The sequence below is a fragment of the Camarhynchus parvulus genome, chromosome 4 (genome assembly GCF_901933205.1).
Source record: "Camarhynchus parvulus chromosome 4, STF_HiC, whole genome shotgun sequence".
NCBI lineage: Eukaryota > Metazoa > Chordata > Aves > Passeriformes > Thraupidae > Camarhynchus > Camarhynchus parvulus.
In genome coordinates this window covers 45,906,152-45,923,611 of record NC_044574.1, presented here as the reverse complement: position 1 = coordinate 45,923,611, position 17,460 = coordinate 45,906,152, and the positions used below count along the sequence as shown (strand labels likewise).

Sequence of the window (17,460 nt, the reverse complement as noted above, 5' to 3'; positions counted from 1 at the left end):
CCCTTCCTGCACCGCCCCGGGCCGCACGCACAGCCCGGAACTGCCGCCCGCCGCCCGCGCTGCGCGGGGACTGCGGTGGCGGCGGACCTGCCGGGGCGCCTTCCTCCTCCTCCTTCTCCTCCTCCTCCTCGTTCTCGTCTCCGGTGAGACACCAGCGGGCGGGAAGAAGGGACTTGAGAGGAGGAAGAGAGGATCGGGAAGAGGAAATGTGGAGTGGGAAGGGAGAAGGAAGAGGGTGATTGGGAGGAGGCAGAGAGCGACTGTGGGAGGATGAAGGATGAGAGGAGCTGAGAGAGGGGAGAAGGGGTTTGGCAACGGGAAGAGGGAATTTTGGAGTTGGGAGGGGATGAGAGGTTTGGGAGGAGGGGAGGAAGAGGGATTTCGGAGGAGGCAAAGGGGGTTTGGGAGCGGGAAGAGGCGTTTGGGACGAGAAAAAAGGGATTGGGAGAGGACAGTAAGGACAGGTTTGGGTGGGAGAAATTGGGTGTTTGGCAGGAGGGAGGAAGAGGGAGCCCTCAGGCACACCTGGCCGCTCTTCCCCTCGGGTCGGGTGAGCTCTGGGTGTCCGGGGAGCCCGGAGGGAGCGGCGGCCGCGCTGTCCCTGCGGGACACGGCGGTGCCAAGGGACGGCCCCTCCTGGGCACACGTCCGTGCGGGGCAATAATGGTTGTAGCAGGGTGGTATTTTATTCTTTTGAGCATTCTAAAGTGTTGCTTTCAGGTGAGAGGCGTTTCCTTCGTTGGTAAAAAGAAATCCAAGGGAGGAATTCACAGCGAGTAGGTTGCGGAGGGTCACGTCGTGGCTTTGGTGCAGCTGTTTCAGAAATTTAACTGAAGTGTGCTTCTCTCTCTAATAAATTACCAGGAGGATAGTACCCAGGAATTTGTACACTTGATAAGTTTCAGTGTGGGCCTTGAGTAATGCAAAGGTGAAAACAGTAGTGGAGATGTACTCAATTAACCAGTGGCTTAAGCCAATGAGCAGTGACATGTTGAAACACCTTCAGGTCCATTTTTTGCAGAGTATTGAAGCTCAGTGGTAGCAGTGCTTAAGAAATCTCAATTGCAGGTACAATGATCACAAAATATCCTGAGTTGAAAGGCACTCACAAGGATCATGCCATTTATCAGGAAAAGGATTCACAAGGAAAATACGTCACCACTGCTGCGTGGAATAAGTTTGTTAGTGACAGCAGAAACAAATAAGGTCAAATAGTTGATGTCTTCTTTGCCACACACTTGACCTGTAAGGTGTTCCAAGGCCTTTTGCCACAAGGCAGAGCTTAAGGAGAGGAGGAGCTACAAGTTGTGGAAGAGGATTGAAGCAGGATTGTTTCCCTGATAAGTCCATGGGCCTGGGCAGACTGCATTCAAGGATGCCAGCAACTGACAGTGTCTTCACAAAGCTGCTTTCTATCATCTTTTAAAGGCCATGAAACTGAGGGAGATCCCAAAGACTGGAGAAAGGCAAATCTTATCTTCATAAAGGCAAGAAGGACAAGCAAGAGAACTACAGACTGATCAGCCTCATTCCTTCCTGGTGTGGAAGGATTGTGGAGGAATAAGAAGGTAAAAACTGGGCAGAGCCATGATCTACCAAGGTGAAATCATGCCTGATCAATTGGCATGTCCTCTGTGACTAAATAGCTAGATCTGGAGATGGAGGGAGTGTTGGATACCATCTGCTGTGGGCTTAGGGGGATATAATGGAAGTTTTCCTCTACCTGAGGATATTATTGGAAAGGTAGAGCCAGTCTTCCAACACACATGCACAGTGGGAGAATGAGAGACAGCACAACTTAAAACTTCCAATTCAAAGCAAGGAAATAAGGACAGTGAGGCAGTGGGACAGGTTGCCTAGAAAGATTTTTGCATTCCTACCTTTGGAGATTTTCAGGATCCAGCTAGAAAAGTCCTGAGCAAGCTGGTCTGAATTCAGAGTTGACTTTGTATTGAACAGGAGGTTGCACAGAGTGACCATGTGGGCTCCCTACCCCAAGGAATGATTCTGTAATCCTGAAATAATTCACTCTTTCTGTGGAGGAAACAGCAAATATAGGGCATTAGTGTAATTTTTTTAAAATTGGATAATCTGGTTACAGTGATATTGATTGGAATACTAATTTAAAAGAACACTATAAAATATGTTGTAGAATAGAATGTAAAATTAAGGATGCCAGTACTAGTAACTCCATAGCAGGAGATCTTATACGTGTCTTAAAAGATTCTTTGAAGACGATGACAAGGAAATTAGAACTGATTAATACAATTGTTCTCATTAATACAGCTATCCAGACTACTGAAGTGCGTGAGTTTTGAAATGTCCCTTGTGGAAAGTTACTGAGAAATTATCCTGTCATAAATCAAGTGCTGATTAAGATAGTTAAGTAGCAAAAACTGGAAATGGAAGTTCATTTTTTTTCTGCTTTTAGGATTTTCCTTGATCTACTTTCTTAAGACTCATCAGATCTGAAAGTAACCTGTACGAGGCATTATTGGTAAATAGGAAAAATCTGCCACTGTCACTGTTGATAGCTGTAGTCAGGAAGGAGGTAAATTCTGAGGAGCAAAAGGATCCAAAGTCACAGGGAAAAGTGAATTGATTTTATGGTGGTAAATGAAAAACAATGTAGTGAGTGTGTTGTAAGGAATTATAAGCTGTTGATTCATGTGACTGTGTTTTAAGGTAGCTGCTACAGATTTTGAAGGTAGCTGAAAGGATATGTGAGTGAAAGGCCTTTTAATCATAAGTGGCAGTAAAAAATAAAAATAGTGATGAGTGTATAAAAGGATGGCATAATAGCAGAAGTCCATAATAGCATTGCAATGTAAGTAGAAGAGGTGTACTTTCTTGGAAAAACATCTTTAGTAGTACACTTGCCTCAGAAAATAATAGAAATAGGAGCTCAGAAACAAATGGTTAAAAATATGACCATATCTGAAAATGTAATGGAAGTAGATCCATTTAGCTGCAAGTTATGATGAATAAGATAACACATGGGCAGGTATGCAAAACAGTAGATGGCAAATGAATGAAAAAAAGAAAAGGGCTCCTACACCCTATAAATCTAGTAAGTTTTAAATTGGAAGACCATGTATTCTGTAGAGTGCTCAGTTAAGGTCGATTGTATTTGGCAGAAGACAATAGTATACTCAAGAAATGAAAGAATCCTAAACTTCTTGGATGTTTTAAGAGTAACAACTCACTGAATGACATCTATGTTTCCCCATAGATTTAAATCACTTAGAATAGTCCACCCTGGGAGGTAAAAGAGACCTACGTTGAGAAAAGTGCTTTTAGGGTTAGGCTGATGGGTGAATGCTGGGTTGCAAGAGGGTCTGCTTGCTTGGTGCAAAACCTGTTCTGCTCAGGGTTCAAGGGTTTTAACACAGCCCTCTGAACTCACAGCTGCATTATCAATCTAATGCAGAAAAGACACTGTCATACTCACTCTTTTCTAAATAGCATTTTAATTTTTATTTCCTATACTAAGATTCCACTTCAAGAAAAATGTCAAGGAGGTTTGTCTTGCAGAATAACCTGTGGAATCATCATTGAAACACTCTGCTGTCCTTGTCTCAAGGCTGTCACATTGCTGTATGCTGACTTGACTGCCAGAGGAGCAGTTTGTGCACGAAAACACGAATGAATGAAATTGGATCTGAGGTTTATAAGTGCCAATCCACTGTTTGATACTCTAAAACAGTTTGAGCTGTGAACATCTGGAAAGGGCCACTACCAAAAGCAATAATTTGCCTTTTGGACCAGGACAGATGTTAGTAACCTGTTTGACAGCAGTGTTACTATGGTCCCGTAAGGAGAGCATGATTATCAATTTGCTTTTTTCAGATGATGCTATTTTTAAGGCAGTTATTGATGTGTTCATCTTTCCTTTGAATGTGCTTCCCTTCTCTAACTCACTAATAGATTTTTTTAAAATTTGAAGATACATGCCTAAACTGAATATACTTGAACTGTTTACTAAGCCCACTATCCACTCTTCTCATGAGAAATTCCTTGTGATATCTTAGTCGTAAGTGTAGTAGCCTTAGACATTATAATTGTCATCAAGAACAGAGAAAGAATTGCTGCAATTACATAGCAAATAAAGGAATAAGTATGGAGAACCCTTTTGAAATTTGGGGTTTAACAGTTCCTTTCAATATATGTCTTTAAAAAGCTAAAGCTAGAAGCAAATCTGGGAAGTGTTACCTTCAAAGAGATGAAAATTGAATTGTGTTTACATTTATTCTAAAAATATTAGAGAATGGCTCTGAATAGCCATTGAGACTGCCTGTTTCCCATGTATACAAGTTGTGTATTCCTAGTAGAATTCCTCTTTTGCTCAGAGAAGAACTTGAAAGATTTTTTTAAGAGGGAGTTCTACAAAATTTCTCAAATTAGTGTTTCGATTCTGAGGTTTTCATTCAACAGAGGGTTTAGCAGAGTCCTGGTTTTAAGAGTGTGGTGCTGACACTTGGAAGGCATGTTCACAGAACAAAGAAATGTGGGACATAATCTACCCACAGATCTCAAGAGCAGCCTGAACATTTATCAGAGGTAGATGGATAAAGATAAGAGGGTATGTGCTTTCTGTGCTCTGTGAATTCACTTTTTGTCATCATCAGAGAGAGACCGAATTGCCGGGACGGGGCTTGCGCTGCAGTCTGTGCTTGATCAGTGGCACAGCCGAGTAGCTGGTGGGTAGCACTGCCTGGCAGAAGTTCTGTGGCCACCAGAAAATGATTTGTCAAGTAGCAAAGATTAAGGAAGAGAGAGGAGGCTCTTGAAGAGGTTTCTTAACTCTCTGCTGGGTCCATTGATAAAATCCCTATGAAGTTCTGTACGTTGAACTCCTTGATGATCTCAGTCAAGCGATTCTCTGGTGTCTCGTGAAAGCTCAGCATGAGATAAAGGTTCCTGGGGACTTGTAGGCAGGTGTTGAGGGAGCAGCCTGCCAGTGCTGGTGTTTTGGCCAGAGAGGTAAAAGTTCATTGCCATGAATATCAAAAGGAATTCATTAGACAAAACCTTAGAAGCTCCAGCTGAAAAAGCTGTCCAGACAGTGCTTTTGATGAAAGAAGTTATGAAAGGCTTTTCAAGAATGTCTTCTAGATTATTGAGGGTAAAAACACAAGCCCACAAACATCCTATGTGTTTTAAATGAGACTTTAAGGGATTATTAACAGTAACACTTCTCATACATTTTTAGAAAAGATCAGGAAACTTCCCATGTTATTTCTTAAATTATTAATTGTCTTTTACTGATTTAAGTTAGGTATCTATCTTTGTAGGAACAATTTCTGGTGTAAATTCCTTAGAGTTTTTTAAAGAAATTAACACAGTGCTCCAGAGTGGAGGAATATATTGGTATGAGCCAAACAGTTTTTTAAAGTCATTGTAACGTTTTCCTCAGTTTATTCTATTTTCCTGGATGCTGAGGCATCTCACAGCTCTGGATAGTCATTATCGGACATTACACTTAGACTGTCACATGAGTATGTGGATAGGTCACAATCTGAATTACAAATTTTTTCACTGTTTCAGCTAAATTTAAGAATTTTTTCAACTATTTTATATATATATGTAAAATAATACACTAGCTGTTTATATCTTACATGCTACAATGAGCTGTTCTTTTCAGAAGTTTCAAAAGTTAATTTTTCTACAAGTGAGATTTTTCCTAGCTGCTCTTAAATGATCAACGAGTTAAAAATCACTGTATGTGCAAAAAGTGTTAAGAAGGGTCGTAATTGCTTTTCTTGAAGTTAATATTTATTTTGCATACTTTTCAATATTTTTATATATGAAATATCAAGAATATGATATGATAAATATGATGAATTTTTTTTCATTTACTTAAGTATGGTGAGTTTCATTTCTGAATATCATATATGCCAAAGAATGAATTTGACATTTCAAATGTCCAGTCATATTCTAAGTTCTGCAGCACTGAAGTTCACAGCCATCTTCTATTGATAATTAATTCACATATAATCCTTGGTGTGGTTTAATACAATTAAATTTTAAAAAGAAATCTTGTATTTGCCACATGCTGTTTGAATTATGCTCCACATGAATAAAGTTGTCATTGCTTTTTCTTTTAACTCACGTTGAAGACACAACTATGGCTGCTACAGTGAACTTGGAGCTGGATCCCATTTTTCTGAAGGCCCTGGGCTTTTTGCACTCCAAGAGTAAGGACTCTGCTGAAAAGCTGAAAGCACTCCTCGACGAGTCGTTGGCCAGAGGATCTGACTCCAGCTATCGTCCCTCTCAGAAGGTAGTGGTGTTGAGCAGCATGGCTCCTTTCTGTGTGCCTTAATAAAGCCCCTGCTAGTCCTGGTTCCTCTTTTACAGCTGGAAAGTTAAAAGAGAATCAGAAGTTGAGGAAAAAGTAATTATGGAGTGTTCATATTCATCATTCCCCTTTTCCATACAACATAATCCTTTCAATTAATGGAAGTTAATGGGAAAAAAATCTCTTTACCTTGTTGATCCACCAAGACTTAAAAGAGATATTCAGCATTATATCAGACATGCTGTGTAAGGTGCCCGCAAATTTACATTTTTCTGCAGTTATTTTTCAGAGCTAAAAGTTCTTTAAGATACAGATTACATTTGCCACAGAGAAATAAGCAACAAAAATAAGCTATTTACCAATAAAGCTGTATGTCTTTCCTTGAAATTCTGTTGATGAAGTCATAGGAGAAAACCACCAAATGGTTCAAAGCACAAATTATTTGCAGGCTGAAACCATTGCTGTCCAATGGACAAACAATACTTTTCATCTACTGAAAATCACTGAACACCTGCTAGAGAGAATATTTGACTGTGAGATGAGTGTATGGAAATAGACAAGCAGGGACATCCTTGTGCTGCTGTGTATTGCCATATGGATAACGAGGTCTTGTTCTCCCCTAGGAGGCCTGCATGTCAGCCTGCTGTGTTCTAATGGTGATCTGTATGCTGATACATTTGCAGTATTTCATTTTTACGTGGCTCCAAATAACTGAAAGGCACTAGTACTGCTGAGCATACATCATGCTTTACTGTGTGGTCTAACTCCTTTCTCTTAACTCCCTGAAACCTACCACAGGTCTCAAAACTCTCTGGTGCCCTTCATCTCAGAGCTCAAAAAAGAAATGTGTGGTTTAAAAGAGGAAGCAGGGAGCAGATTAACAGTGCAAAGAGGTTTGGGAAGCCAATTCTAATAACAGCTTGGCTGGAAGTCACCTGCCCTCAGGTGCAACTGAGGCTCAGGCCAGAGGAAGAAATCCTTCATTCTCTTTTCAGTATATATCCAATATCAGCAGGACTGCAAAGGTCAGAAATTAAAAAAAGTACAAGCATTCCTTTCCTTGCATTTGCAGGCTGCAGGGTGAATTTGTGGTTGACCATGAAATCCAAGAAGAGAGTAGGGAGCACAGGATTACCACAGTAAAGTCAAGGAACTTTGGAGGGCTGAAGCTGAGGGCTTAGGACCTGTCCCAGTATACAGCAGAGAATTGCTCCCATCTTACCGGCTGGGAGGGGGTACCTTGCTCATGCCCATCAGTGTGACTGTCACTCATTTACAGGCTCTCCTGATTATTACCCATTTGCTGACACTAATGTGTCATTAATGAGAACCATTGATTTCTGTTGATTCCTAAATTTATTCATCTGATGGACAAATCTGGACTGAGATTAAGAGGAGATCAATATTTCTCTCCATGAAGGAATGAATTATTGATGTCTGGTTATGTCAGTTGTTAGCTTGTGTTTTTAGCTTATATTGAATTTTGTCCTTAGAACTATCTGAAAATTCATGTTCATTACCTCTTTGAATTTTAAAAGCAGAAATGTCTCCTTTTTAATTAATGTTCCAAAGAGGATCTGTCTTTGGAAAAGGAGCACCTTTTCCTCAGAAAGGTGAGTGGTAAGGGAAGATTTTATTGATTCTCTGCAATTTAAGCACTAATTTGTTGATGTAATATGAAAATATTTTAAGAAATGTTTTTTATATAGAAAGTGTATATGTAGATCAGTGTTGTATGGCATATTATTTGCCTGTCCTGTTATCTCACTAATTGCAAATTAGGTAGGAACTCAACAGCAGAATTTGGTTTCAATTTTTGTTTCTGTTTCTAGGAAGTAGAGCAACCAAAAGTATCTGTCACCAAACCGATTAAGCAAGAGCCTAAAGCTTCATCCAGTTTGCCTTCTGGCAACAACAATGGCAAGCCCACTGCGTCAGAAAAGGTGAAAAAAGAAACAGAAAAGAGATCTGCAGATAAAGTAAGTTATTTTTGTTCTCTAGTGAAATAACTTGGTTAATGAACTCAAAGGTGTTTTAGACAAAGGTTCCCCTTTTCAACTCATTGTATCTTCAACTCATCTAGCCTGTGAGCTACATTAGTCAGTCATGTTGCCATTTAGGCAATCTAATAAATGTCTTCTTGTAATTATTCTGTGATTATTTTTCGTGCTCATTGTGGGGAGGTTGGACTTAAGGGATGCCTTCCAAACCATTCTGTGTTTTAAATCCTAGGAGATTATCTCATAAAAGATTACTAAAATGTAGCAAGTTGAAATGTGATATTCCCAAAGCTTTTTCAAGGATTTTGAGGTGAAGTACAAAAAGGGAGCTTGTGCTTCTAGCTCATAAATATTTTGAGGAAAATATGTAATTAAAGAAAATACACTGTGTGTCTGCTGCATAAAGTACACCTTCTTATACTGCTAATATAACTCTTCCATTTTAACTCATTTTAATAATCTGCTAGCTTGTTGCATTTTCACATTCTGTGTGTGTGTGTTTAATAGACAAAAGGGGATCCTGCTGAAGGAGCTGATGCACCAAAGAAGCCCAGGGTGGAGAAGCAAGAGGCTCGGTCCTCTCCTATTACAGTTCAGACGAGCAAGGATTTATCCATGCCTGATTTATCTAGCTTTGAGGAAACCAGTGCTGATGACTTTGCCATGGAAATGGGATTAGCCTGTGTTGTTTGCAGGTGAGTCAACATTGCTTCTTTCCAGCTAGGTGTAGTTACCTTTTTTTAATTGAGTTAATGCTTCTCAAAGTTTTTATTCTGGAAATAACTTAATCGCTTAATATCCAGAATTGATAATACACTTAAGGCTCCTTCATGAATAAGAATGGTTTCTTGAAAATAGAACTTTTAGAGAGTGAACCAGCTTTTCTTCTGCAGGAAAGGACAAGTGAAAATAAAACTAGATAAGATGCAAAACCTATTGGGACAAATACATTTTTCAATTATTGCAAAACAAAATATTAATGGCTAGCGATAAGCATTTTTTTAAAAATCAGTTCTCATCTGAAAGTACTTTTAGGTGGTATTAATATGAGATCTGTATGTGTTGCTCTTCTTTTCCTAATCATTTGACATTAGTTTACACATAGCCATGTTTTATCAGCAAATATATCTTGCAGTGAAGACAGGTTGTTTTTAGGTTTCAGTAAGGGCTCTAAATCTGGACTTATTAACATGGTACTAGCAGTCCATTTATTGTTAACAGATGTGCAAAATACTTTTGAATAACTACCCTAGGATCAAATCACTCACACCAGGATTTTGTTTCACAGATCATTTATATCCTTGTTAGGCCCCAGTGCTGCCAAAGGAACAGTTTAGCTCTCCCAATTTTACCTCTCTCCCTGGACTGTTTAGTGGGGTGTATTGCCAGTACAGTATATTTGTGATCAGCTGAATCAGCCCCTGGATCAGCTCTCCATTTGGGTTTTTCTGTAGGTTTGGGTTTCAGTCAGCTGAGTAAGAGTAAATGCTTATGCTGGCACGCGTGTGTAGAGCCAGGACAGAGAAGAGGCACAGGCCTTTTGGCAGCAGTATGTGTTTTAACTCAGCTTGAGTCAGCTGGGAGGCAGTGTGCTATTATATTATTCTTTCATCATTTCCATGGTTATTCCTGTTGTGAAGATAGGGAAGTGTTGTCACTGCACAGAGGATAAATGTCTGTAGTTACAGATGATTATACTGGTGACCAGTTGGGGTCTGATGGGATTTCATGTTACTCCCATGTGTTAGCTCAAATATTTAGCTTCTTGTTATAGACATTGAAAAAGGAAGAAGTATATAAATATCTGAACTTTACCTTTTTTCCTGCAAATTCCATTTTTGCTGTTTCCTAGAAGAGGCAAAGCCCCCTTCAGTGGTATGTTAAAATGCTACTAAAAATAGTAAGGTATTACCTTATTTGGCAGGAGGGGATAATGAAGTTTCGTTTATACAGTCTTGACTGCTGTGGATGATTGATTCTGTATCTTCCCTGGCAAAGAAAAACACTTGCAGGCATAATAAGAAATGCCTGCAAAGTAAAGAAACAGAAGAAAGAAAATGCAAGTCCTGTGCCCAGTGTAGCCAAGACTTTGAAAGGCACAGGCCAGAGACATGGCTCCATTAGCTGTTCCACAATCCATGTTTATTTAACCTGGATGCTGAAGCTTTGCTTCTACCCGTTCATGGTCACCAACTCAAGTGTTCTTGTAAAAGATGTATCTACCCTGGCTAACTAAAATATCTCTGATGCCAGACAGAGGGAGAAGCACTGCTGGGGAAGGAGCAATTCATTAGAGAGAGAGTGGCAACAGTCACCCCAGCACTCTGGATTGTTTTCATTTTACATGGAACCTGCTGAAACTGATGTCACATGGTTGTCTGTCTCCAGCTCACACTGGACTGGATGTTTTTCAGAGGACTTGTGCTTTAAAGTTCTGAATCCAGCACATTGGTCAGACAATATTCCTCTATTTATTGCACCCTTTTTGGGGTGAGCCAAAATAATAACATTCCAGTATGTTTTTAAAATTTTTATCTTGAGCCAAAATAATAATATCCCTGTATGTTTTTAAAATGACATCTTTTAATAACTCAATTATTCAAACAGTTGTGAATGAAAACATGTCAAATTGCAGAGTAGGTGGAGTTCATAGCAAAAGAATTTATATTTATATTGCTTAAGAATGCAAGCTAACAAGAACCCAGCTGTGGGTTCACAAATGCAAAAAAGTGTTTTTGAATATTAACTATTCATTTTTAGAGATGTAAAAACTAAAGCAAAGGCATGAAATGTTTCTTCAAGATTTGCCAAGTGTCAAATGTATTTTTATAGTGATTAGGAGTAATTAATGTTGATGCCTGTGGTGTTTTTCTTCTTGTTCTTTTATATCGAGTTAGTTGTTCTTTTTTACTGAGTTAGACCTAAGGAGGGGAGGAATATTAAAATAACTTCATCCTCTCCAGTACTTGTAGGCTGGGAAAAACAGGACAACTCACCAGTTATGGAGGCTCCTCACTGGCTCCTCAGTTGTCGAAGAGGAAATAGTACGTGCAGTTTGTACATGATAGTGAAGTTTTCCTCCCAAAAAAAATTTTAAAAGACTGGTTTGGTAATAACAACCTAATTTTCTATGAATACTTGTTTGTTTGGTTGGTTTTTGAAGGAAAAAAATCATTAGGTTTGTTTCGTAGTAATCTAATAATTTAAAAGTGACTTGTTTCTGAGCATAAAGAGTTCATGGGTTTTTAATCAGTTGGGGATTGGTTTTTGTAATTTTAAAGTAGGGCAGATCTCCCTCCTTGAGACTATTTGTTCTGATCCAGTTTGTTTAGGAATAAAAATCAAACAAAACGTCTTTTAAATATCCTGAATGTAAAATAATGGATCCTAGAATTTCAGAAAGGTTTCCCTTTCTGTTTTTAAGTAGCCTGTTTAAAAGAGAAATCTTTCTTAGAAAATATTCCAGTACTTATATGGACAATACCTTCAGACTTTGTTTTTCTGTTATATAAAGAAATAAGGGATTACCTTTCCCCATGTATCTACAAATAGAGTTTCCATGGTTACCTGGGTACCTGCTCCTCGGGGATATGAGCAAAAGCAGCTTAGCAATTAAATAGCTTGATTTGTCATCTGAAAGGAGGAATCGTTAGGAAAATGGTATTTGGGTAATTCACAGGCAAACTCCCAGCCATGTATATATCACTAATGTGTCATTTATAGAGCGTGATTACTTTCAGCAAGGCCCACGCAAAATGAAGCCCTCATCACCAGCTTGCATGTTTGCTTCAAGGCAGGACTGCACAATTAATCCTTTCTATTCCATCTCTCCATGATTCTAGTATTATCTCAAATTCCACGTGTCTGTTTATGGGGTAGAGACCAAAGGGATGGCTAATAAAACATCTTCAAAGTAGCGTAGAGCTTGGGCGATGATGCTTTTAAATCCTGCAGCAGAAAGCACTCCTACATGCTTGTCATTGAGAAATTATTTGTTCTTGAACTGTATTGCTCTGCAGCTGACAGCAAAATTACCCAAATGGAGACTGTCCCTCATATGCTATTATAATGAGGAAGTAATTGGTGTGCTGTGATGTATCCATAAATGCCCAGGTGAACCAAAGCAGGCAAGACTTACATCTCTAAACTAAAAATCAAACAGGGAAATCAAGACTGTCATCAACACATGTTTAATAGAATTAAAGTCTTCAAATATCTTGGAAAAAATGACCTTTAAAAAACACCAAATTTCTGAAATGTTAGTTAGGAAGAACTGATACAGGAAAAAAAGGAATACATTTGATTTGCCACAGGTAGAAAATATATGTGAAAAGAAAAATATTTTTATTTTTTAACTTAAGCCTTGCAAAATTTTCAACAATTGGATAATCCTCTAAGTGCTTTCTCCCATAATCTGTTCTTAACTATTTGCTCTGCAGGCAAATGACAGTTACTTTTGTGAATCAGCTAGTGGAGTGTCAGGAGTGCCATAATCTCTACCACCAGGATTGCCATAAACCTCAGGTGACAGACAAGGAAGTGAATGATCCTCGACTTGTCTGGTACTGTGCCCGCTGTACCAGGCAGATGAAGAGAATGGTAGGAGTCAGTTTTTTGTCTTGTGTGAGCATTATTTGAATACAGCAGGCTATTTCTACTGTGTGAGAATATTTCCTGGGTTAGACAAGCCTTAGGAAGCACATTGGAGAGCCATTTTTGTCAGCAGTGCTTCCCTTGCTGTAGCTGTGACTTTTAATGTAGCATCTCAAAGAGTATTTTGTAATGCACTTCTGAAACAAAGCTTTTTAAAAATCAGAAGGTGACTGAAGAAAAGTGAAATAGGATTGTCTCCTGCTTGGCAAGTGGAAGTTAAAACCTCTTTTTTTTTTATTTCAGGTGATGCTCAGCTTTTAGTAATAGCTCTACAGTTTAAGTTTTCTTCTCAGCTTTGGATATGAATGGTTCTTTTCCTGTAGGACAAGACTGCCAATTTCAATCTGGCATTTTGAATGTTCTCGGGGTCAAAAATAAGCTGAGGGTAGCACATTCCAGTTAAAAAAAAACAAAGGTGAAAAAAAAAGCCTTTATTTTGATTTATCTGAATGACTGAACAGTATCCTACCAGATTCCCACTCATTTCATTATGAGAAAGAAACATAAGAGCTTTGGGTGCATGGGACATTAGTGACTTTAGTTCTGATGTTTTAAAATCACACCCAGAATACAGAAAAATACAGCAGAAAATGTGCTTTGAAACTGTTCTTTGATAACTGAGAAAGTGTTATCTGTTGAAATGGCTCCACTAAGAAACAAGGAAAGAAGGCAAAGTAAGATCCTGGCCTAGGATGTACCAACACTGACTGAAATATATGATTATTGTGATGGTCATAAGGCCTTTGAACTCAGAGGAGTGTTTGCTCGAGGTCAGTTCTGCACAGGGTAGCCAGTTTAGCCATGGAGCAGTTGCCTTCAGTATGGCCTTTCCTTTTTTTGTTTTGGCATGAATTCTGCCATTTTGCCTGCCACTTCTTAGCAGGCTCTTGCAGCCTACATCCCAGTACTGTGTCCTTGTCTTCTGCAAGTTCACCTGTCTTTGCCTTAGTCCTGTAAAGGCCCAGTGCTTTCCTGCTCTCCAAGCATCAGCGCTGCCACTCTTTCCACACTGAAATAGCAAGCTCTGTTCAGGATGCTTTTTGTCTGGACCCTGTCCTCAGTACCATACCCAGCACATCGCCACATCCCCTGTTGCCTCATTTCTCAGGGACCATTAAACCTGAAAATGTAAAGGCTAGATTGCAATCTTCAAATGCTCATGCTTTTTGTTAACAGTCAAAACAGTCCATGTTATGTGGCCCTTAACTTACTGAGGGTGTTTTTATCCTACCACTTACACAGGCTCAGAAGACACAAAAACCACCTCAAAAACCAGCTCCTGCAGTGGTTTCAGTTGCACCAGCTTTGAAGGATCCATTGGTCAAGAAACCAGAAATCAAGTTAAAACCTGAGACCCCACCAGCTTTTCTGGCATTCAAGAGAACAGAAGTCAAGGTAATGTAGTTTAAACTTACCAGAGGAAGAGTTTGTTGCACTGCACAGATTAAAAGTGGTTTTTTATTGAAAATAGCCATCAGTACACTATGTGAAAATAGTCATCAGTACCAGGGCATTGTGGGTTTGCAGGAACACTGAAAGAATGGAGGGAAAAAAACTCACTTCACGTGTGGATGCCCCATCTCTGGAAGTGTTCCAGACCAGGCTGGGTGGGGCTCTGAGCAACCTCATCTAGTGGAAAGCATCCCTGCCTATGGCAGGGGGGTTGGAACTAGGTGATTTCAAAATCCTTTCCACAACCTGAACCATTCTGTCATTTATGGATCATATAAAATGCATTATTTGCTCTCTGTAGCCAAGTAACTTATGTGTATTTTGACACTTGGAAGGCTTTTTCTCATGGCAGCAGTGGCCTTGGCAGTGCTGGGTTTACACTTGAATTTGATGATCTTGAAGGTTTTTTCTAGCCTAGAAAAGCCATTCTGTGATTCCATTGTAGGGAAAGTGTTGCTGACTCTGTGAGATTTACTTAGGAGCTTCTTAAATATGGGCATTCCTACCCATGGTGGAAAGGTTGGACCAAGATGATCTTTAAGGTCCCTTCCCGCCCAAACCATTCTGTGATTTTGTTCTTTGATTCTGTGTTGCCTCATGTTTCTGTTTTTCCAAGTTAAAATATTGTCAAAAGGTCAGATTGGTCAAAGGTGGTAAACCAGAAGCAGTGTAATAAATAACAGAATAGTCTCATAAAGGATGACCCTTTCTTAGGAAAACACGACTTTATCTCAAAATCAAAGCAATTATTCATGTGCTCAAAGTTATGTTTGCCATTGCTCTGCCTGGATGCAAACCATCATGAATACTAGGGTGACTATTGCTCTAGCACTCATGCTTGTGAATGACTTTTTTCACCTCAGCAGAGTTTTTTATGTGCCTAAACAGGCTGTAAGACCTGGGACCTGATTTCTTCCATCAACTTTTACTGTTTAGAAGTTGTCTGGGTATACTATAAAAGGAGTATTACTTGAATAGAGAGGTTTAGTTTTTGCTTTGACTCTACCATTTGGTCTAACTCTGATTTAAATCACCATATCATCCTCACCTGAAGCCTGGGGATTGCAGGGGTTTAAGGTGTGGGAACTCAGTGTGGATAGCACAGTGCTTCACAGGCAAAGGGAACCCATGTTTGCAGAAAGTTTGTCTTTTGCAGTACCTGAATGGGAAAAGACTACGGGATAGTACTTGGCTGGTTTTGGGTTTTTTTCATTCTCTCTGCGGTACAAGTTGCTAAGAACCAAGAAGAAAGGAAACAGTTTAGATACTGCTTCTTGGACAGTTTCCTAAAATAAATGCAATACTCAATTGCTCAGTGTCTGATTTTTGTCTGAGCATCTGTCAGCTTGTTGAAAAGTGATGCCCGGTAACAACAGTAAGCACATAAAAAAGAAGCCAAGCCACCACCTTTTATATAGTTCACAAATTTGGGCTTTTATTGTTTATGGAGGGATCCCAGTGCTGTGTGGTAGTCTGCTAAGTGCACAGAAGAAAGGAGAGAAGGGATACTATGTTCTGTGTGCCTGGGAGATTGAAAGTTGGCTGCACCTGGCATCCTTTCCCATTCTCGTTAGTACTTTTCAGCTGTGGTGACCAGTGATGAAATATTGTCCACTGGGTGTTCCTGGGAAAAGAACTGAATCAGAGGCTCAGTGTATTCCTGCTGTGATGTGTTACACAAATAGATGCTGCTATAATAAGAATGCTTATTTATTTTAGACCTCAGCAGCAGTTTCAGGGAACTCTGCCAGTACAAGCGTTTCCTCTTCAGCAACGAGTGGCCTTACAGGATGGGCTGCATTTGCAGCCAAAACCACCTCTGCCAACCCATCCACTGCCAAACTGGGATCGACAGCACAGAGTGCCGGCGGGAAACCTGCAGCTTCTTCAAATAACCAGAAACCCGTGGGTTTGTCGGGGCTAGCAACTTCAAAGACGGGACTGGGGGCCAAAATAGCTTCTGCCAACAACAGCGCAAACCCCGTTCAGCTGAAGCCTCCCCCGCCGCTGACCCTGGGCAAGACGACGCTGAGCCGCTCGGTGAGCAGCGACAACGTGAGCAAGGCGGGGCTGCCCAGCCCCAGCGGCGCCGCCCCCGGCACCGGCGGCACGGCCGGCGGCGGCAACGGCAGCGGCGGCGGCTCCGCGGGCAGCAGCAGCGCCGGCAAAGCCGCGGCCGACACCGGCAACCAGCCGGCATCCCTCAAGGGCCCCACGTCGCAGGAGTCCCAGCTCAACGCCATGAAGCGGCTACAAATGGTTAAAAAGAAGGCTGCTCAAAAGAAGCTCAAGAAGTAGTCTGGCTGCTTGCTGATGTTGTTGGTTGTGTTCTGTGAGACAGCACCCGTTTTTCTTAAAGGAAATCCCCCAGGTACTGGACTGAAAGAGGTTAAATCAGGGAAGCCCAAACCTTATGTAATACAGAAGGTCAAACCTTAATAATTCTGGTATTCCTTCTGCCTTTCCAAATCTGTGAATTGAATATGTTAGAGGAATTCATTATTACGTGCTCCATGTTTTGTAGCTCAAAGCACTGAAACTTGAAACTGAAGATGTTGGGTAATTTTTAATATTAAAAGCCCTGCATTTGTGTAGATACTTAATAAATTGAACTTGCTGAAACCATCATTCTTAAATGTTAATAATAAAAGGATTATTAATCTGGGAAGTCATTGCCACTCTTCTTTTGCCCCATATTCCAATACTTAAAATGCTTCAGATGTTCAATGTTGTGCAGAGTTTATTGCCTCAAATTATAAAGCTTGTTAGAGGAAAAAATAGTTTAATTTCAAAATTTAACTGTTCAACAACAGTGTATTTAGATGGAGATTTTTGGTTTGGCTTTTTGATAAATTGGCCTATTTTGGTTTTATACAGTGAGAAACTTCAACTAAAAAGAACAGAAGAGAGTCAAAACTGTCTTCAAGTTTTCTTAAAATGTAGAGACCCATCCTGTATTTGAGAAGGATCAGGTACTCCAGCTCTCCACGATTACCCCTGAGCTGTTCTTCATGGTTTGTGCTCCCTCTCTTCATCCCAGGTGCTCCAGGTTGT

At 40.2% G+C, this 17,460-nt stretch overlaps 1 protein-coding gene across 1 annotated transcript; it reads left to right on the top strand.

The window, feature by feature from the left end:
• The first annotated feature begins 18 nt into the window (after window positions 1-18).
• On the top strand, window positions 19-17,074 carry INTS12 (integrator complex subunit 12). Its single transcript, XM_030947134.1, has 8 exons — window positions 19-143; window positions 1,429-1,568; window positions 6,120-6,283; window positions 8,134-8,280; window positions 8,809-8,996; window positions 12,741-12,900; window positions 14,197-14,349; window positions 16,126-17,074. The coding sequence occupies exons 3-8, from the start codon at window positions 6,128-6,130 to the stop codon at window positions 16,702-16,704; spliced, it is 1,383 nt and encodes a 460-aa protein (XP_030802994.1). The 5' UTR covers window positions 19-143; window positions 1,429-1,568; window positions 6,120-6,127; the 3' UTR covers window positions 16,705-17,074.
• The last annotated feature ends 386 nt before the right edge of the window (window positions 17,075-17,460 follow it).

Bases quoted from the DNA above. Each gene is read 5' to 3' on its own strand.
- INTS12 (XM_030947134.1), top strand. From the start codon at position 6,128: ATGGCTGCTACAGTGAACTTGGAGCTGGATCCCATTTTTCTGAAGGCC. The intron at 6,284-8,133 runs GTAGTGGTGTTG...TTCTGTTTCTAG, and splicing joins GCTATCGTCCCTCTCAGAAG to GAAGTAGAGCAACCAAAAGT. The intron at 8,281-8,808 runs GTAAGTTATTTT...TGTGTTTAATAG, and splicing joins AAAAGAGATCTGCAGATAAA to ACAAAAGGGGATCCTGCTGA.